At 38.2% G+C, this 26,973-nt stretch overlaps 1 protein-coding gene across 4 annotated transcripts in view; it reads left to right on the top strand.

The window, feature by feature from the left end:
* Positions 1–19,796, top strand: part of LOC119742446 (anoctamin-7-like) — a 39,351-nt gene extending 19,555 nt beyond the window's left edge. For 2 of the 4 annotated variants that reach the window (XM_038218371.1, XM_038218372.1), the window contains 12 exons: positions 563–623; positions 969–1,051; positions 2,016–2,153; positions 4,447–4,642; positions 5,013–5,124; positions 9,819–9,971; positions 10,851–10,978; positions 11,794–11,999; positions 13,627–13,760; positions 14,666–14,756; positions 15,760–15,879; positions 19,131–19,260. In XM_038218371.1, coding sequence (XP_038074299.1) covers positions 563–623; positions 969–1,051; positions 2,016–2,153; positions 4,447–4,642; positions 5,013–5,124; positions 9,819–9,971; positions 10,851–10,978; positions 11,794–11,999; positions 13,627–13,760; positions 14,666–14,756; positions 15,760–15,879; positions 19,131–19,181 — 1,473 coding nt within the window. In that variant the 3' untranslated portion in view covers positions 19,182–19,260. Of the gene's footprint in view, positions 1–562; positions 624–968; positions 1,052–2,015; positions 2,154–4,446; positions 4,643–5,012; positions 5,125–9,818; positions 9,972–10,850; positions 10,979–11,793; positions 12,000–13,626; positions 13,761–14,665; positions 14,757–15,759; positions 15,880–19,130 lie in introns of all 4 variants that reach the window. The other 2 variants (XM_038218373.1, XM_038218374.1) reach the window with 2 other exon arrangements.
* Positions 19,797–26,973: the final 7,177 nt, after the last annotated feature.

Here is a 26,973-nt window from a genome sequence, read left to right on the forward strand (position 1 = left end):
GTTGGAGGCAGTATCAAATTTTCACATGGTGGAACTTGGAGGATTTTGCGAGATTGAGGATGGTTCCTAGCCAAAAGGCCCCATGCGGTTATAGGTTTAACCTCAATCCTCCAAAATCCTCCTGACGGTTTTGGAGGATTTTGGATCAAGGATTGAGGATGAATGGTGGTTGAAGCATGAGGATTTTGGAGGATTGACAATGAATGGTGATTGAGGCACAGGAGGATTTCGGAGGATTGAGGATGAATGGTGATTGAGGCACAGGAGGATTTTGGAGGATTGAGGATGAATGGTGTTGAAGCACATGAGGATTTTGGAGGATTGAGGATGAATGCATTTTGAGAGGCAGGACTGTCGGCGGATTTTGAAGGATTGAGGCACTGGGTATCCTTCATTTGAACATATAAGTGCAAGATTTTGGAGGATTGAGGACGGTTTTGGGCCAAAATGCCCCAAGCGGTTAGGGTTGATGAAAAGTCTGCTGTTCAAATTACTTGTAGCCAACTCTCCATGTGTCAATTTTTGCAATCACTCTTTTCACTCGCTGGTCATTGTTTTGCAGATTGCTTATCTGTTTGATCATCCAGGGACGCTGTTCTTTGCCATCTTTATGTCATTCTGGGGTAAGTCAAAGTTAGGAGTTTTACGATAACTGACAGAATAGTGAGGCTAGAGCTAACGTGTCCGGTGAGGGTACTGTTATCTGATACCATGAGATGTGTGATTAAGTACATGTGTCCCTGCAATCTAAAATATCAATTCTTTTGTCCCATCGTCCCATAACTGCCCTGCCCATTATTCCATGAACTGCCCTAAAATTGTCCAAAGCTCTCTATGGTTTTCTGGATTCCTCCTAGAATAAATACAATGTAATACAATGCAGTACATATGCTAATGGTTAATTTGCATGCCCCCTCTTATAACTTGACTGTGTGCTGAGTTGGAGTTTTCCCTCATTTCATTCACAGCTGTGTCTTTCCTGGAGTACTGGAAGCGTAAGCAAGCTAGTCTAGCCCACCACTGGGATGTCATGGATTTTGAGGAGGAAGAGGTCAGTACATGGAATTTTATTCTGAAAGCACCTTTTATGTAATTTTATTCTGAAAGTTTCTTCCAGTTTTGATTGGGTTTATGGCTTCCCACCAGCGCTGCCTGAACAGAGACATGCATTGACCAAAGAGAGGCCTTCAGAAGTACCCAGGTTTTAATTAGTCCAAGTATCACCCATTGTCCAACGGAGTCCTCTTCGTAACCAACGTCTGATATGAGCAATGCAAATTTTATGTGACCCCGCATGCCAGCCAATCGGAGTCGGCTTTAGAAATCAGAAATGTGGAGTAGGCTGTTGATTGGTCGATTTGGCTGCCATGTTTTTGTAATACAACAATGGGTTACCAGAGACCCGATATAGAAGGCGCCAGCTGAATGGTCAGAATCTCGAGGTCAAGACAGTCTTGTTTTGCATAATTAATCCCCATATCTGCTCGCATATCATAGACTCTTGCTGTGCAAGAAGATATTCCATGGACTGCGTTTTAATTATGGGTCCACTGATTTTAGGTCAGTCGATTTTTTGAATGGTGCAATGAGTCCATAGCAAGTCCTTAAAATGTCCTCACAAGTCTGCTAGTCTCAAGTCAAATCGTGAGATATTCAACTAAGGGTAACTGTAACAAACGCAGTCCTTAGCTGTTGTTTATCCCTGGTTTCTTGTGAAGGGACTTGTGATATGACATGCGATTTACGGACTTGGGATGGGCTTGACTACAGCACTGCTACTTGTGCAGAGACAGTCCACTGTTTCACTCGTCTTATTTTTTTTCTCAGGTATGTGCGAGACAAGCAGCTCAACCATACCAAAATATGCTCAAAGAATTTGTGTCCAAAATGTGTGACTTTATTTATGATTGTGTTTGTCTTTAACATGAGGGAGATTTTAGAAAAGAAAATTATTTTCTTACGGAAGTATGGAAGAAGAAAGTCCACTGTTTCACTCGTCTTGTTTTTCTTCTCAGGAGCGGCCTCGGCCAGAGTTTGCTGCCAAGGCTCCCATGATGGAGGAGAACCCAATCACGGGCATCATGGAGCCGTACTTCCCTGAGGATGAACGCAAGAAGAGATGGCTGACTGGCGTGGGCGTCCTGTGTGGAATGGTACGTACTTCCAACGCAGAAAAAAACGAGCAGGATAATGGCGGTCATTACCCCTGAACATTCATTCATTTTTATTTTGCCAATTGATAAAAACAACACAAAATATATAACAACAGTAGAAAAATACAGTACAGTAAAAGTCCAAAAAAAAATCAACTTGGAAGGAAAACAGATAATACAAGAAAGACAAAATAACAGGACAAATTAAACCTAAGCCTGCATGGGCAAGGGCTGACAAAAGCGAAGAAAATCACTGTATATAGTCCTTAGACTTGCCAGCCCTTATGCTGGCAAAGGACACGTAAAACATTAATAGTAATTTAAAATATCTATATAAATGTAGTATATGTTTATTGTATATAAAACATTAAATTAGAGAGGACAGAAAAGGATATATTGCACAACATAGATTAAAATACCCCCCCCCCAAAAAAAAAATGAAGCACGGCCTAGCCAAATTACCAGTGCAAACAATCGGATATTATTAGACACTATTTTTTTATATAAAAAAAAAAAAAAAAACTATACTAAAAAACTAAAAACATCTAGCCAATACACATTAATGGACCTTTTTGGTTTATTCGCTGTGTTTGTAATAAATATGCAAAGTGTCATGTGGTTTCAATTTGTGGTACTGGACTAAAATCAGTTTTATAGAAAAGGAGCCTGAAATATCCTCCTCCCTTAAATAAATGTGATGTGATCAAGCTACATGAGTCGTTTGTCGACCCTGGTCAAAAAAAAAATTATTACAGATTTCAAAAGAGCACAATCTCAGCATTACTGCTGTGAAAACCGCATGCTGATACCATCTTTAGTTAAAAAATTATGGAAGTCGGAACACCTTGAAGAGTTGTGATGAAGTGATGTGATGAAGTGGTTCAATTTTGGCCTGTATCTCCACATAAAAATTCCCGACAAACGACTCATTTAGCTTGATCGCATCACAAATGTGACCTGTTCTGTCAAAATCAGACTTTTCTGGGCATAAGGTCAAAAATGAGATTTTTGCATATTGTTAAAATATGTTCTATTTCCTTTTAATAGGTGGTTTAATTTTTGAAACCGGTCATTCCTGGGCAGAGTTATGCTATTTTGAAGTTCATTGGGTCGAAAAGTAGAAAACAGAGAAAATGGACACGAACGTCACAAAACAGACATTTCTTTAACTGATATATATACCTCAACAAATCATCAAAAATACTGTAATTAGAGATCAAATTAGGGTTTCAAACTTTTATAGTATATTTTAGACATGCTCAGGATTACAAATATGTAAAAATTAGAAAATGGAAAAAAATCACCCCCACAGCGTTTTTTGGCCCTATCTCAATTTCAACCTCTGCCCAGAAGCGTCTGCTTTTGACAGAACAGGTCACAAATACCCTCTTAGGTTTGTTTTACAGTGAACATTGCGGACTGATCCTTGTATTTAACATTTTATATAAGCAGCTGTCTTAAAATGCTGTTAAAGTTTGCGTTTCTTTGCGTAGAATACTTTGAAGTGATTTTGAGGTTTTGAGAGATGCTGAATTGATGTGCGTGTCTTCGCAGAAATGAAATTTGACTTACACGCTGTAAATGCACTATGCGAGTGCAAAAAAGGTTGACTACATAATAGGCTGATAGCTTCCGAGAACAATGTGTCATTTGCTGATGGTGGGCTTCAGTTTCTGGCATATAGGCTTTTCTCATGGACAAGCTTTCCTAAGTGTAGCTCTATCTATGGAAGGAATTTTGTTGAAGCATTAAAGGGAAGATACAACATTTGCAAACATCAAATAACGAAATGATCAAGTTATCACGAAATACCTTACTGAATTGTTAGGGAATGACAGTCTAAAGCATCCTGTAAAATTGTGGCTCCTGATGTGCTGACATTTTCAAGAAAAACTGTATTTTTCCAACGCCGGTCGCGTTGGAAAAAACTGGCTTTTTTTTCAAAAACTACTCCTAGTTTTTCATATTTAGCTATTCCGCATTTTCTTTGCTATTGATTACACACCTGTGAAGGGGTACAAGCCTGCTAGACTGATTCTTTGACCTTACAATTCCCCAAAGTCTACAAATTGCTCTGTGTCATCTTAAGTGGGGTCAGGGAACCAGACTACAAGAACATGATTGGTTTTCTATGTTTTTCCATCATCTACAAGCCCAAAACGTGAAACAAGTCAGTTGAACAATATTTGCTATAACATACTTATCCTCAAAATTCATTTATTTATGAAAACTGCAGCTGAAGCAGATGTTGTACATTCCCTTTAACATTGAATGATTGATTTCCCTTTGTTAGGTTGTGTTGGTGCTGATCTTCATGGTGGGAGTGATCATGTACCGGGTCCTGATCGATATACCCCTGTCCCAGAATGCCTTGCTGCGGAACGAGTCTCAGAGCATCGCCAGCATGTCCAGCGCCGTGGTCAACTTGGTTCTCATCATGGTGTTGGGCCAGGTCTACCAAACACTGGCCGGAATCCTGAATGACTGGGGTATGTGCATCAACTGTTTTAGCCCACTGGTCCCTGTACCGCCCCAAAGCGCCCTGCCCGATACTATACTCCTTATAGTTGGGGGGGGGGGGGGTATTCAGAGCCTCAGTCAACATATGAACCACCACAGGTGTCGCTAGAGGAGGGGTCTGGGTGGATGTCACTCCCCCCATTATTTTTTAAGCTCTGGCAGGAGCTTCTACATGTCACTTGGTGGTTGGTCTGTCTGTCTGTCTGTTCTGAAAATTGACCACAAGTATGGTGTTCCATATGTGCCATCAGCGTCGCATTTTTTGGCTTCACATTTATAAGCTCCTTGTTGAATTGTCTTCATCCGTTCTTGGCATTTTCTTGTTGGTTCTTATGACAGAGATGCATCGCACCCAGACGGAGTACGAGGACAACCTGACCTTCAAGGTCTTCGTCTTCCAGTTCATGAACTTCTTCTCTTCCATCTTCTACATCGCCTTCTTCAAGGGCAAGTAAGTACCGTCATTCATATAAAAATAAACTTTTTTGTTTTTAATACCCAAGTACACGTCTATCTCTTGACTAACCCATGCATCGAACCAGGCTTACTTCACTGTGTTGCTGCCGTTGAATCAAGACAAGAAGTTACGGTGGCAGACAGAATTTGATTGTTTAAAATCAGGCACGAAATGTTTTTCAGGTTTTAGTCTGAAATCAGACTTTTTGAATCTGAGAGAAAGACATCAGCATAGACAGAAATGCATCTTTCAAACCTTTCATCAAAATTCCAGGTTGTTTTGTTTTTAAATTGACAATAGCATCCTTATGAAATGTAAAGAGTTGTGCTAATTTTCATGGGCAGCTTTTGATCATTAAACACTTTGTGACAACAGATGCGCACTCATTTATTTACAGTGAGCTTTTTGCGGGTTTTTGGTTAGTTTTTCTCACATTGGAAATATTAAGAGGTGACCTAACTTTTTTTAACTTAACCTTGTCCAAATTTTTCATGCGTGTTGCGGGAAATTTGACTTCTTGAATACCCTCGCCAAAAAGAATTAACATGCAATGTATGCACGGAGATTTTGGAGTTTGTCATTTCAGAACAGTACCGGAATGGAAGACAACACATTTCTGTTCCGTGGAATTTATAGTCGCAACAGTTTATTCTGAGTTTTTGTAAAAAACACCATAACATGCTTAGGCCAAAAAAAAAAGTCTCTGGTTTCTGGTATGAGTGTGCGTCACTGTAGCCATGCTCATCGGCAAAATGAACATTTTTTTTTCAATGAAAAACGATGTCTTGAACCACCAAACTCACTGGTTTGACTGAAATCCTGCTGCTGCACAATTTTAACGTGTTTTTGAGGTTATGATCGAGAATAAGCTTTATGTGGTCTCTCTGGATTCCCATATATTTGCACTAATTTTAGTCGGGCACCATTTGCAGTCATCAGCCGACATTTGAAGCAAAAAAAAAACAGTCCCCCCCCCCCAAAAAAAAAAGCCGCGTCGCCGCACCTCTTTTTGGGCAAGCTCCATACCAGCAACCGGAGACTTTTGTTTTTGGCCGAAAGAGATTATGAATTCATAAACCATTTTTTGCACTAACATTTTTGCCCTGAATTCAGAGGTTATTATTTAACATTTGTATTGTCACTTTTGACTCTAATTTTTGTGATATACTTCTTTTTGAATTTGTTCAACTCCTTTACAGCTGGCCTCTAGTTTCTGGGTTTTCTTCCAGGATTCTTCTGTTCTTTCCTGTAGATCTTAGCCTGGTACTCTTCTCTCTTTTCCTGTCTTTTTATAGCCTGGTCATTTCTTCTTATTGCACTCTGTCTCTGGGAAGTGAGTACTCGATATCAATTTTTTACGCATGCATCGTGCATGTGTCTGCATGCACATATGGAGTCATCTGTCGCGCATATTCATCGTGCCATTTGTCCATTTGTGTTGAAGGCTTAAAGGTACAGTCCATCATTTGTAATTTGTGCATTTTGTTAAGCAACAGAAGTGCTCAAAATCTAAAGAAGGGTGCTGAACAACTAACCTAATGAAGTTACAGCTCAGCTACAGCTGTATATTTCGAGAAAAACAACATTTTAGGATCTCGATTTCAAATCAAAAGTTGCTGAATCATGTTTTGAATTGGGCCTGAATTCAGCGTCCTAGACAAGTTCTCACTGAGCCGATTGCAGCTACGTGATGTGGCACACTGATCCGACAAATTATAGCAACCCCGCGCGCGTGTGCGTCATTTCAACACTTTCTCGCATTTCTCCGAATAAAAAAACGAACTACTAATGGAAATTTCCAACGATGCGTCTTTAGACGCATCTTTGGAAAGGCCTTCTTTCGTTGATTTAAAAAATGATAGCATGCCAGAAAGAATAATTTCACAGGGAGTTTAGTCCCCTTACTGTCTTTCAACCAAGTATGTTTTTCAACAATAATTACGTCAGTTACTTTTTGGATAGCTGCAAATGATGGACTATAGCATTAATGCATTTGCAAAATTCTGGCAAAATGAGACACAACTACATTGTAGGCAGAGGTCGAAATGAGGGTTTGCGGATGCATGTTTTAGGAAAGAGAGTGAAATTTTCCTTACAATACTGTGTGGTGCAATTTAATCGTACATTCCATTGACAAGTTATGGCTGTTTAAATTTCACCTTAATCCGCATTTCAAAAAATGAACTAAAATACTGAGAAAAAGGCCTTAAAGTTGCGAGTTCTGTAGTCTGTAGAAAATGAAAGATGCCCTTTTTTCCATAAAAGAGTCTTTTATTCCACGATTGTTATACTATTTCTTTAAAACAAGTGTAGTACACATTTCAAAGAATAACAATATCAATAAATCTGAAAAAAAAAAAAATCACCCCCATTTGGTTTTTGCATTTTTCTCCATGAACGCCTGTGCCCTGTTCGGTTTCATTTTGCCAAAATGCCGCACATTTGTCCCACACAAACTGAAGTATCAGACTTGCATGGAGAACCACACATCAGTGAAAAAAAGGGACAGTTGTTGTTTTTACTCATACCTTTGATAACAAAATAAAACCAAACCTCTTTTTATGCAGTTAATTTCCACCATAATGAAAGGTCCTCATGTTTCAAACTTGGTTTGATCTTAAATGTATATAACCTGTTTCAAAGTTGTCTGATGAAATGCCATACAAATTTTTATCAACACAAACCATTGGCAATTCTTGTAATAATAATGTTTTACATCCATATTTATGTTCATATTCATTTGTATAGCAGCATCCTTCTTTTTTTTATGTTATTTATGTTGCATCAAGACATGTATTTATTTTTGCTGGTATGTAATTTCAGTCCATTGATAAAATATACATTCAGTTACGTATATTCAGATGGAATTTATGTTGTTTTCATTTAAAGTACCCTTAAATATGTTGCTTTCCATAAATAACTTTCTTTTTGCTGGTACCTACGTGTATGTGTAGTCTCAGTCAAGTATCTCCATGTGGTTCATCATCAATATCTGAAAGTAAAATTTATGTTGCGTTCGATCTGTTTGCATAATATGTGGAGAATTCGGGCGATTCACAATGCAGTGCGCCACAAAGAGTTTGCCATGGAGAGTCCATTTTTCAAGTTTACAGTTGACAAAACATGGCCCATTTGAAAGAGTGTCAGTAGACAACTTGAGCTAATTTGTTATAGATTGAGGTGTAACATTTTGCCGCCTTACAAAAAACACCATATCGATAAAAAGAAAAGAAAAAGGCAAACATATACTCGAACCATACGCTTACAAAACTACTGACCGGAAAAAAAAACTAACGATTTCAAATGTCCCGCGCTGCGGATTTGTCGACCGTCTCCCACAATGCACTGGGGAAAATGAACTCTCCGTTGCAAACTCTTGGTGGCGCACTACATTGTGAATCGCCCAAATTGCATGGTGCAGTTGCTGGAATACCAGACTTACGTTAGTTTAGAATTCGAAGTGAATTTTACATCACCAAACATACATAAAAACCAGCAAAATTTTTGCCCGAGTTCGACATGTGTTCAACTTTTGCAAATTCACAACGGTGATGTAAAACTGGTTTTCACTTCAACTCACAGTGCTTGGAGTGTGAGTTTACCTGGACACATTGTCCCAGATATTGTAGCTAAGTTACATGTAACCACATAGTGCCATTTATGTTCTTGAGCTGGACATTTTACAGCAATTACTAAAATGTAGTTCAGCAAATAGTAACCCGTAAAGGAAGAATAACTTTGTAGTTACAGGTATTTTGTTTAAGTTTGTGAAGCCTAGAGAACTATTGATGTGGTTTGCTTTTGGTTCTGTGCATATATGTAGATCCTCATTTTCACACTGCATGTAAACTTGCCTCATGACCATGATGACCAAGGATAAGGACCTTTTGTTAATGCAACAAACAAACAAGTTTCACAACACCCCAACAAGTTTCACAACAAACAAACAAGTTTTACAACAAACAAACAAGTTTCACAACAAACAAACAAGTTTCACAATGAACAAACAAGTTTCACAACAAACAAACAAGTTTCACAACAAGCAAACAAGTTTCACAACAAACAAACAAGTTTCACAACGAACAAACAAGTTTCACAACGAACAAACAAGTTTCACAACGAACAAACAAGTTTCACAACACCCCAACAAGTTTCACAACAAACAAACAAGTTTCACAACAAACAAACAAGTTTCACAACAAACAACAAGTTTCACAACACCCCAACAAGTTTCACAACAAACAAACAAGTTTCACAACACCCCAACAAGTTTCACAACAAACAAACAAGTTTCATTGCTGGTATTCATGTATCTGACATGTAAAAACGAACCAACATTAAAACTACCAAGGCAACTCTTGCTTGCTTTTACCAACAAGTTCATGTCAGCGTGTATCTGCAAACGTATCAAGGCTGATGAAAAAATTGTCAAATCTTGCACTATCAAACTGTTTGTACCAGTAGGAGAGGTAAATGCATGCAGTAGGTTATGTAGTAATTGTCCTGCCTATCTTGGCATACATGTATGTATGCGTCTGGAGGTTTAAGCTTCAATATTATGTTTTCGTTGCTACAGTACATGTATCTTAATTTTTAATTCAAATCGTAGCTACAGGCGTCCCTATATTCCTTAACTCCATGAACAAAAAAAATATTTGTTAAAATATATGTTCTTTTGTCTTGCCAAGGTTTGTGGGCTACCCAGGCAATTATAGCACGATCTTTGGTCTGCGTAACGAGGCCTGCAGCAATGGAGGCTGCCTGGTGGAGCTGGCTCAACAGCTGCTGGTCATCATGGTCGGTAAACAGATCATCAATAACTGCCAAGAAGTTGCCATTCCGTAAGTAGAAAAGACGTTCACTCAAAGTAAAATCAGAGCCCAAAATATCGTGTTTCTGCTAAGCATAGAATTATCTGCTGATGTGTCTGATCCCACGATCCAAACATTTTGAGATTCAAAAATTTCAAAGATTTAGTAAAATTTCAAATATTAGAAAAAATCCCAATATTAGAAAAAATCCCAAGATTAGAAAAAATCCGAAGATTAGAAAAAATCCCAAGATTAGAAAAATTCCCAAGATTAGAAAAATTCCCAAGATCAGGAAAATTCCAAAGATTAGGAAAAATCCAAAGGTTAGGAAAAATTCCCAAGATCGACAAACTGTCAAGGTTGAAAAATCTGTAGATTTTCAAAAAAATCCCCGGATTGAAAACTTCCACCAATTAACAATTCTAAGATTTTTTTAATTTCCATGGTTAAAAAAAAAATCCAAGAATTAGGAAATCCAAAGAATTACTGAAATTCCAAAAATTGAAAAATTTTGGAGATTGAAAAATTTCCAAGATCGATAAAAACGCAAGATTTTTTCCTAAATTTACTGATTCGAAAGATTTAATAATCCAAAGATTGATTAAAATCCCAAGATTAAAAAAAATCACCAGATTTAAAAACTCCCAAGTTTGATAAATTCCCAACATTAAAAATTCCCAAGATTTAAAAAAGTCCAATATTGAAAAAAAAAATCCTGCATGTCCAAAATCCCAAAAGTCCAATATTGAAAAAAAAAATCCTGCATGTCCAAAATCCCAAAATTAAAATCAAATCTGAAGATTTAAAAATTCCAACAATTTTTCTAGAATAAAAAAAAATATCATGAACAAAACATATAAAGTTCGATGCAGGTAAAGCTCAAAATCTTTGCTGCCTTCTTCTTTACAGCAAACTGAAGCAGTGCTGGCTGCGTTACAAGTTGCGAGGTTCGCTTGGCGACCGCGAGTGTAAACGATGGGAGGCAGACTACCAGCTGGTGCCCAACGAGGGACTGTTTGAGGAATATCTGGAAATGGGTAAAAGACTTAATTTTGCTGTTTCTGTCGATGTTGCTTTTGTAGCAGCATGGACCCTGAGTTAATTAGGGGATTCAGGCTGCCGCAGTGGTTTCTTCTCCCCGCCTTCCACTGCTGTGACCCGGGTTTGATTCCTGTCCTGGCCCACATGTGGATTGGGTTTTCAGTCCCTGCCTGATTCCTTGGGTTTTCCCCAGAATATTTTTCTAGGGTTTTCCTCCCATCTCTAAAAGTGTAATTTTCTCATTGTCTTCTCTCCACAGGTTTCATCAGGCTACAGTGCCTAGGGTGCTATTGAGGATTCCTTGCTTTCAGTAATAATAAAATAATAATAAACTAAAGTTTCTAGTTAGTTCCTTTGTGATGGATGTTTGACCATTGGTTAATTAGAAATGTTTTCATGTAAGTGTAAATATCAGGGCCCAATTTCATAGCGTTGCTTAACAACCAATTTTGTGCATTACCGAGCCTCCATCTATTTCATAGAGACTGATAGCACAACAAAAGCACGCTTAACCCCGGAAGAAAAAGTTGCTTAAATCGGTGCGGTAACAAAAGAAATCTCCATGCGTGCGCAATCATTAGCACAACCATGCCATGAAATAGTGCTTAAGCAGCAGCATGATTTTCTGCTGTAATAAGCACAACTGTCTTCTAACTGTTAAGCATCTCTATGAAACTGGGCCCAGGCCACAATCGCAACATATCTCACAAATCATCCACTAGTCAGTAGCTAGTGGTCCTCAATTGAGCTTATCTAGTGATGCAGTGTCCAGATTATGTTGTCAGATCATGTGTACTTTCCTCCCGTCCAGTCATCCAGTTTGGCTTCATCACGGTCTTCGTGGCAGCCTTCCCCCTGGCCCCGCTCTTTGCCCTGCTCAACAACTGGATCGAGATCCGCCTGGATGGCTCCAAGTACGTCAGCGAGGTGCGCCGCTCCGTGGCCGACCGGGCCCAGGACATTGGCATCTGGTACGACATCCTGGAGTTCATCGCCAATCTGGCCGTCATGAGCAATGTAAGTGCGGCGTTCAGTCTTATCGGCGGTGTTGTGGTCAAATCCAGTCACAAGACTGCATGATGAAAAATAGTTAACCTATCGCGGTAGATTCACGTTAGAATCGCGTCAACGCAGCTTGTGAAATATTGTCCAAGTACGTGATATACAAATTGGACGCGGAACGTCTAAGGGTCATGGCAAACTTGCAAATGATTTCTTCTTTCACTTTCTAGGACATAAGCCTCATGCAAAGAAATAGTAACCAACCTCCTCTTTTCTGAAGTCTCCTGTTACAAATCTTCCCATACCTTCCATTCGTGCTGAAGGATCTAGCAGGCTTACGTCTCGTTCGTGCATTCATGCGAAAGCCAAAGTAAAGCAAATTTGTGACCGGTTCCACAAAAAATGTCGCAAAAAAGTAAAATTGAGTTATATACATGCTTGAAAAGCCCACAATGTAAGCTTTCATTTGGTATATAATAGAGCTCCATAGCCCCTCCCATTCTGGAGGTATGACGTATTTGCATATTAATTACTTCCTTGGAGTTCAAATTACACAACTGAGAAAACAGGCTTTGAAATAGCTGGCTTTGTTGTAGAACAACATAACGACTAACACAAAATGGTTGTTTTGTCCACTTTATTCATCAAAATCTGTGAATGGAACCTGAAACTGTAGGTATTAAAGATGTCATTCGTGACCAAATAATGAAATTCACATTTTGACACAATTTTCACCCTCTCAATGTTGAGCAGGCCATTACACAGCGCGACTTATTACCCTTTTTTGTGGAGCCGGTCACATTTCATCACGTCAGCAGTTGAAGTTTCATTGTGATGTTCTCTGTTACCTTAATAGTGCAGCAGATTGGTGATAAGATTGTTCAGTTTGATGATAAGAGCATGAAATTTGGCCTAAACTGAAGGGCCATCACAGATTTCTCCTTTGAAAAAAAATATCATAGGATAACAAGAAATTTTCAAAATTTTCAATATGGCGGCCATTGCATGTTATTCCATGATATTTTTTTTCAAAGGACAAATCTGCGATGGCCCTATAGCATAATATCTTTTCCATGACATACTCTGACTGTGTGCCATATTTCGTGCTTTAATCATCAAATGAACAATTCCATCATATTGTGCACCAATCTGCCTGACTATATAACTCCATTAACCCTAACCCCTTGGGTATTTTTACTCGAAAGAATCCTGAATCTGCCAAAATCCATCAATTTTCCCATGCAAAAAAATGTTGGTGGCCAGTGAGTCTATCAGAATCCACCAGTTAGCTGGGAGTAAATCTGTTGAGATCCTGAATCCATCAAAGTCCCCCAACTGCTCATTATGGAGGCATCCTGAATCCATCAAAATCGTGCAGTACTGCTAGGCTTCATGTCCTGAATCCATCAAAATCCCCCAACTTTTTCAATATGGAGGTATCCTGAATCCGCCGAAATCCTCCGAAACAGGGGTGTGGAGTTTGATGGATTCAGGTACGTTAGGCCTAACATTCTCTGTCAAGAAACGCTTCGCGCCGACATTAGCATGAAGTATGTACTGGCCTTTAGGGGAAGATCCTTGCAGATGTTTGGCTTTGTCCTGATCCCCAGTTCTTGATACCCGATTCCTCTGGTTCTTACAGGCGTTCTTGATCGCCTTCACCTCGGAGCTTCTACCACGGCTGATGTACCAGTACCAGTACAGCTCTGATATGCATGGATATATCAACTTCACTCTGGCACATGCCCCAAACGGATCCACCAACGAGCCGTGCAGGTATGTATGTCTTCCCAGCCCCTCTTATCCCCCTGGCTTTCCAGCCAGACAGGGGGATATTGCAATCGCATATTCCTTCTGTGAGTCTGCGTGTGCGTGTTCATCTTTTCAAACCATGGACGAAAAATACCAGAGAACAAAAGAGAACAATATCGTCCACGATTCCCAGCATGTGTCCGCGATTGGGGTCGTGTACAAAACCTATGGGAGTGTACAAACAAAAGAGGGACAATGGGACGTCCACGATGGACAGTGAACACACGTTTGTGTGGGTGCTCTTGTATTGTATTACGCTCGAGGACAGACAACAAAAGGAGCACAAAGGGGCCTTTGACCCTCGGACGACGGTGCCTATTGTTAAAACCGGTCCTCGATCGTACGGTTATGTGCTTAGTCTATGGGAAAGTGTTATATTAGAGGGACAAAGGGAAACACAATAGGTTGTCCTCAGGTGTATAGTAAAACACGACTGTGCGGGTGTGTGTGTGTTCCATTTCACCGTAAAGTTCAGTCATCAATCTCAACCAACCAACATGGATATATATACGAGGTCTCTGGAAAGCTCAGCTCAGTATTACTCAGGGAATGTTGTTTTCATAAAGTGCTGGGATTCCTGATGTAGGTCACACAGACTGGCGTTCCAGAGCCTTATAAATCTAAATTATTGACAAAATTCAAACTAAGTTTGATGTTTGAAAGAATTAGGAACAACTACAAGTAATGGAAATTAGCTTGTGATATTCATTTGTCTGAAACCAAGTTTTATTGTACACGAGTTGCTTTAAGTTTGGGTCAAGTGGGACTCTAGAATGAAATTCTTCCGTCCTTTGGTGCCTGAAGTCCCTCATGAAATTTTTTTGAGAATATTGTTGTAATGGTTTATCACAAATTGACCTTCCTTGCAGATACAAGGACTTCCGTGACCCGGAGGGCAACCACACCATATTCTACTATCAACTGCTGGCTGTCAAACTCGCCTTTGTCATCATATTTGAGGTACTCGTTCATTTCACACGGCACAGCCATCAGGTTGGATTGCAATAATGGAACTGAATGCTGTCTGTGTGTGTGCGTGTGTACTTCAGACTAGTGTGGTGCATCGGGTCGGGTTGACCAGGCTGCACCGAGCCGAAACATTATAGATATAAATGGAATCCAAACCAAAACCAATCTGAACTTCCTTAAACCGGCCAGACCCGACCGGACAAAAATTCAAGGAGAACCGACCCGAACCAACCCAAAACCGAACCGACCTGAAAATAGACGATTATCTGGCTTGGGCAACTGTATCCGCTTTGTGTGCCTGAACTTACCCGCGTCACGTGAAAATCATCATCTCTCAGTAACTGCATCATGCCGTACGGTACTCACAATGTGACCTACTGGGCCTGCATGTTATAGACCGTGTGTGATAGACCACAAACCACATTTGGTCGTACCGGGCACAGTGACTCTGCAATACAAATTGCACCATTTGAATTTTTAAATCTAAAAATTAATGTGGCCTGACGTTGCGAACTTAGCAAGTTCTTCTTCAGAGGCTAAAACAGAAATGTTTCTGTTTTAGCCTCTGAAGAAGAACTTGCTAAGTTCGCAACGTCAGGCCACATTAATTTTTAGATTTATATATTTCAGGTCAATCCAGTCAGTAAGCAGTTTGCAGCAGTCTTACTTTTTTTCATTTGAATTTTTCTGAACAGTTTCGTATTTTTTCCCAGGTTTTTCCAAAATGGCTAAAGCGACCCGACCCAACCCGACCTGACCTGAAAATCACAAATGCAAAACCGAAAGTGACCCGGCCCGACTATAATGATGGACAAACCGACCCGACCAGATCCGAAGTCTGTTTCAAGTCGGGTCAGTTTCGGTTACGGGTCGGGTTTGCACAACACTACCTCAGACCCAGGGATAAAGACAGCCTTAAGATCAGTGGCTGAATTCATTCAGTAGAGCAATGCTCAAGGATGGTTTTACGTGTCTTTTGTTTCTTGTCTTGCAGCATTTTGTCTTTGGAATCGGTCGCTTCATTGACTTTGCCGTCCCAGACATTCCAGAGAGTTTGGAGATCAAGATCAAGAGAGAGGCATACCTCGCCAAGCAGGCACTGCAGGAAATACAGGTAAGTTTACATACAATTGACCCAAAAAAAGAAGCTTTTCAGAATATTTTTTATTTCATTTCAGGCATTCAAGTCTATACAAAATTTAAGTTTCTTTATTTCTGTTTTGGGTGTTGTTTTTATTTCCGTATTCAAATTCTTTCTTTTTTAAGATTTGACATTGGATTTTAAATATTATTTAATCCTCTTTTTCAAATTTGTTTTGCTTTTCAGTAGTTCATGTTTAATTCCCGTTTTTGAAATTGTTCATATTACTTTTTTTATTATTTTGCATTCATATTGCAGATTTATATTTTCAAAAGTTTTTATTTTTGTTCTTGTATTCCCTATTTTTAATTGAAAAAGACAAACTTGCATTTACAATTTTAGAAAAAAATACTGAAAAATATAAGATGAGCATTGAGTTCATGACTTTGATTTGATTTTTGATTTGGGTAATTCTATAAATTTGGGGTTGACTGTTTTTTACTGTCTTTGTTACATCTGACATCTATGATATAATTCTGATGGGCAATTCCACGGTTACTAGCGTTACATTTTTGATGTACTTTCGAGTTTCCTTGGGCTGTAACTACCTTACTGAAAAGGTTTAATAACTGTTATCCCCATGGTAGATAGAGTAGACCTAGACCTACCTAAGCACCAAAGATGACATCCAGAAAAATGTGTTATGTATGATAAACAGGACGCACAAAATCGGTTACTCACGTTTTATTTTCCTAACGTGAGTAACCGTGGAATTGCCCTGATGCACTTCTTCGTGCAGTCGTCCTCCAAGAGTGATTATGAATAGCAAACTACCTACCCAATGAATGGGAGTTTGTGGTAACACCAAGTGAATGAAAGATATCTCTTAGTGAGTTGCATGGTTCTGAGAAGAACCAGTTGGTTCTCAGCAAATAAAAAAAATGTTGAAGTCATTCTTATTGATACTTGAATGGCTTCAATTAAAAAGTACCAAGGTAACAGAGACAGGAAAAATGTCACACTTTGGACCCTAAATTTATAGAATAAGTCATAATTTTGACTGTACTAATCCACATTCAATTTTGAATGAAATTTACTAAATAAAGTCAAACCGCATGCACTATCAACCCTTTCAGTGTGTCACTAACCAAATACTTCCATTTTGTATTTGCATTTTGCATGTTAACGTTCCTTCTTGTCATGTTGTCTTTGTCATTTTTTGTTCATCTACTTAATTTTCGGTTTTCTAACACGATGGTCACTGCATGTCCTAATCCATTTGCATGTCACATTTCTAAGCACTATCAAAACTTGGGGGTCCGCTCATAAGTCCGACGCCTCATAGGTCAGACGCCTCATAGGTCCGACGCCTCATAGGTCTGACGCCTCATAAGTCCGACAAAATCGCATCCCCTAAACAAATAAAGGCCCATAAGTCCGATGCCTCATAGGTCCGACGCCTCATAAGTCCGACGCCTCATAGGTCCGACGCCTCATAGGTCCGACGCCTCTTAAGTCCGACAAATTAAACGCCTCGTTTTTCTGTTGTCGGACTTATGAGGCGTCGGATCTATGAGGCGGAATAAATAAATTGTAAGCCTCATAAGTCCGACGTTTCATAAGTCCGAAATTTCGGACTTATGAGGCGTCGGACCTATGAGGCGTCGGACTTATGATACGGCCCCAAAATTTGAATGGAAAGCACTGCATGATTGCATGAGCTGGTTATCACAACCCAACGTTGACTGATTATTTTTTTGTGAGCTATTTATTTGATCGTTTTTCAGGCATGTCACCTGCTTTATTTGCTGATGATTTTGTTGCCAAATACATGAAGAATCTAAAAAAGCATCCATGTTCACTTGGAATCTGAAAACAAACTTAGACCATTAACATGTTTTTTCCTACATTTACACATTTTATGCATGCAGATCATTGTTCAAGTTGTGGTACTTGCAGACATTGAAGTTGTGGTTCCTGAAAAAAATTGCCAATTTGTAACTTACAACCTTTTTAAACGATTTGCAACTATCTGCATGGAATTTTGAAAATGAAACATAATTTGGAGCTTTCAAGTTATTTTTCTGTACGCATACAATAATATACGTGTTTATAGAACATGCGATGGTTTCTGTTGGGAAAAATGGTCATACACATAAGACTTCCTGATGCAGTCAACTCTCGTTATAACAAGGTCGATGGGACTAGCCAAATTACCTCTTTATATAAACAGGAATGATGTTTTAAAGGGACAGTGGAACAAAGAAACACAAAGAGAACCTGAGATTTGGGACTTCAGAATTTGCTCTTTATAAGTAGAACCTCTTTATAAAAGTGCTCTTTATAATGAGAGTAGATTAACAACAACTGCTATGGTGGTGTTTTTTTTTTGGAGACTGCCAAAACCATATCAAAATCAGTTACTTTTGTTTGACCCTCCAGTGAGCCGAGACAAATCTTCCTACTTGTTGTATTTAAAACCAGTATTCTACTGCACTCTTCTTACTCATATAGTATTGCTGCACATGCATTGTTCCCTAGAGGGCGCTAGCCATTCGCTAAGATTTATTACCCAAGTACCTCACAACCCGCCTGCCACACTTCCTATTTTCTCTTAGCGTCTCTACGTAAAAGGGGTATATTTCCAGAGCTCTCAATTTTAGCAAGAGTTATGTCTGTTGCTAAGGCCAAAAAAAAAAGTCGGTCTCTGGTCAGCGCCGTGTAATTTTAATCATGCGCCGCATGATGATGTGCGTCAATCTTTTTTTTCCAAAATGTTCCGCGGTCGCTCCAACAGCGCCCTCTATTGCCGCACCTCAATTTTTTTTTACCAAAGTGCACCAAGAAATGGGAAATTGCACCAAGGCAAATAATCGAAAGCACCAAGGCAAATTATGGAGGACACCAATGTACATGAGGACACCAAAAAAGCAAAATAGTACACCACCTTGTCTGTACAATCCAAGCTTGAAGAAAAAAAAAAAGCCGCGTTGTCGCGTTCCGGAACTTTGGTCGGACCAGAGACCAAATAGTTTTTTTTTTGGCCTAATCAGAGTTTTCTTATTGGAGTTTCGGTCGATGCCTCATTCAAAAGTAAATGTTTGCATTGCTAGAAAAAAATAAAGATTAAAGAAGAAGGAATCTATTTTCATTGGTCATGACTCAAAAATAGCGTGGGGAACGCAACTTTAATAGAATCGCTAGCATTGGTATCTGTGGGATGATGTTGTTTGGTCCTTGTGTCTCAGTCTTGTATTTGTTGCTTTTTCTCTCTCGTTTAACAGGCTGACAGTCCTCTCAAAACCACTCCAAACCTAACGGTGCAGGCTGACTAACACTCCACTTACTGACTTTAAGGGCTTTTTGTACTTATGATCCGACTGTCATTTACTTTCAAGTAGTGAGAAGTATCGAGTGCATCAGATGCCGACGGGACTGTGTGCACTTACTCAACGGCGGCTGAAGATTTTCTGCAGTATCAACGGTTTTGGCATCTACATTGTTTTGCCATAATATGTGAAGCGAGCAAGCTAAACGAGTCGTTTGTCGACCCTGGTCCAAAATTTTGTTATAACAGATTTGAAAAGAACACAATCTCAGCATAACTGCTGTGTAAACCGCATGCTGACATCATCTTGAGTTCAAAAATTATGGAAGTCGGAACACCGAGAGATCGAGATGTGATAAAGTGATGTGATGAAGCGGCCCTATTTTGGCCTGAATCTCCAAATGAAAATTCCTGACAAATGACTCATTCAGCTTGATTGCATCACAAATGTTCTCCTTTGGAATCCATATTGTTGTTTGTTTTGCCTCTCAGGTTCGGACATAAGAAAGGTTCCTTTCTTTTCTTGCTATTTTTGGTTTTAGAGTTTTGGAGTATGGTTACTGTTCATTGCACTCAGCTCATATTTGTACATGTTTTGTGGAAGTATTCCTTAAAAAAAAAACTAAAGTAAGACATGCTCACATAGTTTTTGGAACCAAAACTAACTACCAATTACATGTTCAATTACATATCGTCAGGTGCCCGGCATGCAGAAGGGCATATAAGCATTCTGACGCAAAAATATTTTCAAGAAAATTGCATTGAAAGGTTTTACTGTTCCCTCACTGGTATTATGATACCAATGCTCTCCCACGCGTATTATTAATCGTACGATTTTGAAATTTGTTACAAGTGTCAGTCATGAGTTTTGCAACAACCTGTATTAATTTCTGAGGAAAATATTAAAATTTCACTAAAGGTATGGTCCATCATTTTGAATTTGTGCATTTTGTTCGTTTGAAGCAACAAAAGTGCTCAAGATCTAAAGAAGGGTGCTGAACAACTTAGGATTTGCGAACATAATCCTCTGCTCGCACCTTTAATCACATTTGATTACCCAACCTATCATAGTCACTTAATCTCTTATGTCCGCCCACTCTACATTTCAATCGGACATAACCGGCAAAGACTCAGTCATGCTTACAACCCATACTAAGCCATACAAGTCACCAGAGAAGAAGTGTCACAGAATGGGATAGTGCCATCCCTTTTCCAAACCAACTTAGCTGATGAAGTTTCAGCTCAGCTTTAGCTGTATATTTCGAGAAAAACAACATTCTAGGATCTCGATTTCAAATCAAAAGTTGCTGAATCATGTTTTGAATTGGTCCTGAATTCAGCGTCTGAGACAGGTTCTCACTGAGCCAATTGCAGCTACGCGATGTCGCGCACTGATCCGACGAATTATAGCAACCGGGCGCGTGTGTGCGTCGTGCCAATGTTTGCGCGCGCTTCGCCGAATAACAAAACAAACTACTAATTTGAATTTCCTACGGTGCGTCTTAAGAAGCACCTTTAAAAAGGCCTTCATTGTTGATTTCTTCAAAATGACAGCGTGCCAGAAAGAATAATTTCACAGGGAGTTTAGTCCCCTTACTATCGTTCAACCAAGTTTGTTTTTCAACAATAATAACGCCAGTTACTTTTTGGATAACTGCATATGATGGACTCTGGCTTTAAAATAGAGGCAGTTTTGTGCATATGCCCTTTTGCTGGGAACATTTTGGTGATTACACGATATTGCATACGGAAATACGCGCATATGCCCTTCTGCCGGGAACATGACGAAATGTACTCATATATATCCAGCCATACTTTCGCTGAAAAATATGTACGAGTTGTAATAATACTTTATTCTTTCCTTTGAAATCTCTGTCCACGTTTATTATTATTTTGCATATCTCATTCTCTATGTTTAACCTAGAATTGTTAATACTAAATTTGTGAAGTACTGGTCTTTGTGGAGAACTAATTGGCAGTGGTAATGTACAGTGTAATATATTTTGTATTTATTTATAGTATCTAGAGATCTAACCTATACCTTCTCTAGTTGGGGCACGGTTGGCTTGTTATTGGGCTCTATTTCAACACCAGGGTATCTTTGAACCCCTTTGAATAACTGAATTGATATTTTCTTTACCTTGGTTTCTAATAATGGAATAAATATGTGCTTGGCTGATTTTGAACAAGTACGTTTTGGCCTGGACGCTTCGGCACATATATATATTCCCATTCATAAATACCATTCGGTCAAAAGTCAAAAACAAATCCAAAATTCACAATTTCCAATGTTTTTTTTTTTTTCAACAATTTTACTTCGTGTTTATTTAAACACCCCTTTGGCCATGTCTATGGTATGTGCCTCGCGCAAGTCGCGCTAAAATCGCCTTTTATGGAGATTGGCGGGCACGCAGCACGTACTGCGCAATGTGGCGCAGAACGCAGCGGTGAAGGAAAACCAGTCAGTGTTTTTCCAACCGTTTGAAACCACCCATGTGATGGGCTCTCGTCCAATAGGAATGGGTAAACTGTCTTACGTATTTATGAATATCCATTGAAAGTTACAAAAAAATAATAAAAGTGTTGATGAATTATTAACAGTTGGAAGGAGATAGTGCACATATTAAAGTAGAAGGAGTATAGAAATATCTCGATGTATAGGTGGTTGATGCAATAGCAGATAGCAGCTTCTAGCGTTCTATCTGACAAAATACCATTACACTATTTTTGTAGTCTTCGCTACTGTGAACAGTTCTTGCACAAATGTGTGAAATTGATGTAGTATTAGAAAATAATGATGTAGAGGTTATAATTTTGTAATCTAACAATATGCAAAGTGCAGAAGCAAGTGATAGCTTTAACCAAAATATATAGTCTTAATCTTAAAAGTGAAGATGTAGCTTTTCTGCCACTGCCGTTAAAAGCTAGGGGCAGCAATTATATATAAATTGTATGTGCATTTTGAACATTCATGTACAAATACATGTACAACCAAACTATTTTGCATGTGCATGAAGTAGTAACTGCATAACAGAAGTTGCATTGTAAATGTGCAAAGAAAATGTGGACAGTCAGAGTTTACGATGATGTCAGAAAGATGATGTTCTTTAGTTTCTCTTTGGACTTAGGTTAATTTTTTTTTTAGAGCAGTACTTACGGCCTAGTTGGTACACTAGTGCAGGTATTTTTTAGGGGGGTGGGTTGAAAAATCAGCTTTAATTTTGTTAGTACATGTATCTTCAGTGCATATTTTTTTATGTTATATTTGATGAAAGATGTGTATGTACTGGGTATTGGTAAATTAACAGATTTCTTGTACCTCGTATTAAATAGTTGTTGAAGGGACAGTAAAGGGCTTATGTGAAGAGTTGAAAGGGATACTACTAATGTTTATGTTTATGATAAAGTCGTTTTTGTTTTAACTTGTGGTGCAGGTGGGCTGTGGGTTGATATGAATAATTCAGTGACATGTGATCACGACCTGCCAATCAGATCACGGAAAGTTCATTAGGCATTGTGATAATATTCATTACCTTGTTGTATACTCTGTTCTATCACCAAGACAGCTTAAGGCCCTCTTTTGGTAGTTGTTTCAGAAATGATGTGATTCAACATTCCTCAGACATTTGCAAAATGTATTGAAAAAGGAAAGAAATTCTTAATAGGAAAAAAACCGCACAAACCTCAAACTTTAGCCGGTCACAAAAAAAAGGTATTTAGAGAATGTTTGTTCATTCTGTTGTCGTTCCAATGAGGTATAGCCTACATGCATGCGGTGGTAATTCATTTATTTTAATCTGAAGTGGTTTCCATGCCACTTTCATTGTCGTTAACAGAAATAAAGGTTGTAAGATAATTAACCAACACAGCTGTATTTATGTGACAGTTTTATTTCGGTGAGTCTGGAAAAAAAAAATCAGCTATAAATTTGAAAAGATATTTTCCTTCTTTGGATAATTTCTTCAATCTAAAAATTTACTCTTGCGGTTTTTTCTCCAAACAACTCAGAAATGTCTTTGGATGTAATAGAAACAACAATCGACCTTCAAACAGTTAACATATTGAAAATGTGGGCAAAAATCACCGACTTATTGAGAAAAATATTACTAATTTTCACTAATTTTGCCCGAAATTATAGACTCTATTTTCCTTCAAACGCCAAATCTGTTCAAAATTCCAGTTCGAATGTGCTCAAGGGACCCTCAGTCATCTTCCCTGCAAGTTTTAGGAGATTTCATTTTTCGGCCAAAATTGAAAAAAATTGCAAGGGGTTAGCCTTACTTTCTGATGAAATTTGGCCAAAAATGGACTTTTCTCCGAACAACTCAGGAATGTCTTTGGATGTACATGTAATAGAAACATCAATCGACCTTCAAACAGTTAACATATTAAAGATTTGGGCAAAAATCACCGACTTATTGAGAAAAATATTCATCATTTTCACAAATTTTGGCCGAATTTATCGACTCTAGTTTTCCTTAAAACGCCAAATCTGTCCCTCATTCCAGTTCGAATGTGCTCTAGGGACCCTCAGGCATCTTCCCTGCAAGTTTCAAGCAATTTCATTTTTAGGCCAAACTTGAAAAAATTGCAAGGGGTTAGCCTTACTTTTTGATGAAATTTGGCCAAAAATTGACTTTTCTCCAAACAACTCAGAAATGTCTTTGGATGTAATAGAAACAACAATCGACCTTCAAACAGTTAACATATTGAAGATTTGGGCAAAAATCACCGACTTATTGAGAAAAATATTCATAATTTTCACTAATTTTGACCGAAATTATAGACTCTAATTTTCCTTCAAACGCCAAATCTGTTCAAAATTCCAGATCGAATCTGCTCAAGGGACCCTCAGGCATCTTCCCTGCAAGTTTCAAGCAATTTCATTTTTCGGCCAAAATTGAAAAATATTGCAAGGGTTAGCCTTACTTTTTGATGAAATTTGGCCAAAAATTGACTTTTCTCCAAACAACTCAGAAATGTCTTTGGATGTAATAGAAACAACAATCGACCTTCAAACAGTTAACATATTGAAGATTTGGGCAAAAATCACTGACTTATTGAGAAAATATTCATAATATTCACTAATTTTGACCGAAATTATAGACTTTAATTTTCCTTCAAACGCCAAATCTGTTCAAAGTTCCACATCGAATGTGCTCTAGGGACCCTCAGGCATCTTCCCTGCAAGTTTCAAGCGTTTTCATTTTTCGGCCAAAATTGAAAAAATTGCAAGGGGTTAGCCTTACTTTTTGATGAAATTTGGCCAAAAATGGACTTTTCTCCAAACAACTCAGAAATGTCTTTGGATGTTATAGAAACAACAATCGACCTTCAAACAGTTAACACATTGAGGATTTGGGCAAAAATCACCGACTTATTGAGAAAACTATTCATAATTTTCACTAATTTTGACCGAAATTATAGACTCTAATTTTCCTTCAAACGCCAAATCTGTTCAAAATTGCAGATCGAATCTGCTCAAGGGACCCTCAGGCATCTTCCCTGCAAGTTTCAAGCAATTTCATTTTTCGGCCAAAATTGAAAAAAATTGCAAGGGGTTAGCCTTACTTTTTGATGAAATTTGGCGAAAAATTGAATTTTCTCCAAACAACTCAGAAATGTTTTTGGATGTAATAGAAACAACAATCGACCTTCAAACAGTTAACATATTGAAGATTTGGGCAAAAATCACTGACTTATTGAGAAAAATATTCATAATTTTCACTAATTTTGACCGAAATTATAGACTCTAATTTTCCTTAAACCGCCAGATCTGTTCAAAATTCCAGTTCGAATGTGCTCTAGGGACCCTCAGGCATCTTCCCTGCAAAATTCAAGCACTTTCATTTTTCGGCCAAAATTGAAAAAAATTGCAAGGGGTTAGCCTTACTTTTTGATGAAATTTGGCCAAAAATTGACTTTTCTCCAAACAACTCAAGAATGCTTTTGGATGTAATAGAAACAATATTCGACCTTCAAACAGTTAACATATTGAAGATTTGGGCAAAAATCACCGACTTATTGAGAAAAATATTCATAATTTTCACTAATTTTGACCGAAATTATAGACTCTAATTTTCCTTCAAACGCCAAATCTGTTCAAAATTCCAGATCGAATGTGCTCAAAGGACCCTCAGGCATCTTCCCTGCAAGTTTCAAGCAATTTCATTTTTCGGCCAAAATTGAAAAAAATTGCAAGGGATTAGCCTTACTTTTTGATGAAATTTGGCCAAAAATTGACTTTTCTCCAAATAACTCAGAAATGTTTTTGGATGTAATAGAAACAACATTCGACCTTCAAACAGTTAACATATTGAAGATTTGGGCAAAAATCACCGACTTATTGAGAAAAATATTCATAATTTTCACTAATTTTGACCGAAATTATAGACTCTAATTTTCCTTCAAACGCCAAATCTGTTCAAAGTTCCACTTCGAACGTGCTCTAGGGACCCTCAGGCATCTTCCCTGTAAGTTTCAAGCAATTTCATTTTTCGGCCAAAATTGAAAAAAATTGCAAGGGGTTAGCCTTACCTTTTGATCAAATTTGGCCAAAAATTGACTTTTCTCCAAACTACTCAGCAATGTTTTTGGATGTAATAGAAACAACATTCGACCTTCAAACAGTTAACATATTGAAGATTTGGGCAAAAATCACCGACTTATTGAGAAAAATATTCATAATTTTCACTAATTTTGACCGAAATTATAGACTCTAATTTTCCTTCAAACGCCAAATCTGTTCAAATTCAAGTTCGAATGTGCTCTAGGGACCCTCAGGCATCTTCCCTGTAAGTTTCAAGCAATTTCATTTTTCGGCCAAAATTGAAAAAAATTGCAAGGGGTTAGCCTTACTTTTTGATGAAATTTGACCAAAAATTGACTTTTCTCCAAACAACTCAGAAATGTCTTTGGATGTAATAGAAACAACAATCGACCTTCAAACAGTTAACATATTGAAGATTTGGGCAAAAATCACCGACTTATTGAGAAAAATATTCATAATTTTCACTAATTTTGACCAAAATTATAGACTCTAATTTTCCTTAAACCGCCAGATCTGTTCAAAATTCCAGTTCGAATCTGCTCAAGGGACCCTCAGGCATCTTCCCTGCAAGTTTCAAGCGATTTCATTTTTCGGCCAAAATTGAAAAAAAATTGCAAGGGGTTAGCCTTACTTTTTGATCAAATTTGGCCAAAAATTGACTTTTCTCCAAACAACTCAGAAATGTCTTTGGATGTAATAGAAACAACAATCGACCTTCAAACAGTTAACATATTGAAGATTTGGGCAAAAATCACTGACTTATTGAGAAAAATATTCATAATTTTCACTAATTTTGACCGAAATTATAGACTCTAATTTTCCTTCAAACGCCAAATCTGTTCAAAATTCCAGATCGAATCTGCTCAAGGGACCCTCAGGCATCTTCCCTGCAAGTTTCAAGCAATTTCATTTTTCTTCCAAAATTGAAAAAATTGCAAGGGGTTAGCCTTACTTTTTGATGAAATTTGGCCAAAAATTGACCTTTCTCCAAACAACTCAGCAATGTTTTTGGATGTAATAGAAACAACATTCGACCTTCAAACAGTTAACATATTGAAGATTTGGGCAAAAATCACCGACTTATTGAGAAAAATATTCATAATTTTCACTAATTTTGACCGAAATTATAGACTCTAATTTTCCTTAAACCGCCAGATCTGTTCAAAATTCCAGTTCGAATGTGCTCAAGGGACCCTCAGGCATCTTCCCTGCAAGTTTCAAGCGATTTCATTTTTCGGCCAAAATTGAA

The sequence above is a fragment of the Patiria miniata genome, unplaced genomic scaffold, assembly GCF_015706575.1.
Source record: "Patiria miniata isolate m_02_andy unplaced genomic scaffold, ASM1570657v1 HiC_scaffold_6, whole genome shotgun sequence".
Classification (NCBI taxonomy): Eukaryota; Metazoa; Echinodermata; class Asteroidea; order Valvatida; family Asterinidae; genus Patiria; species Patiria miniata.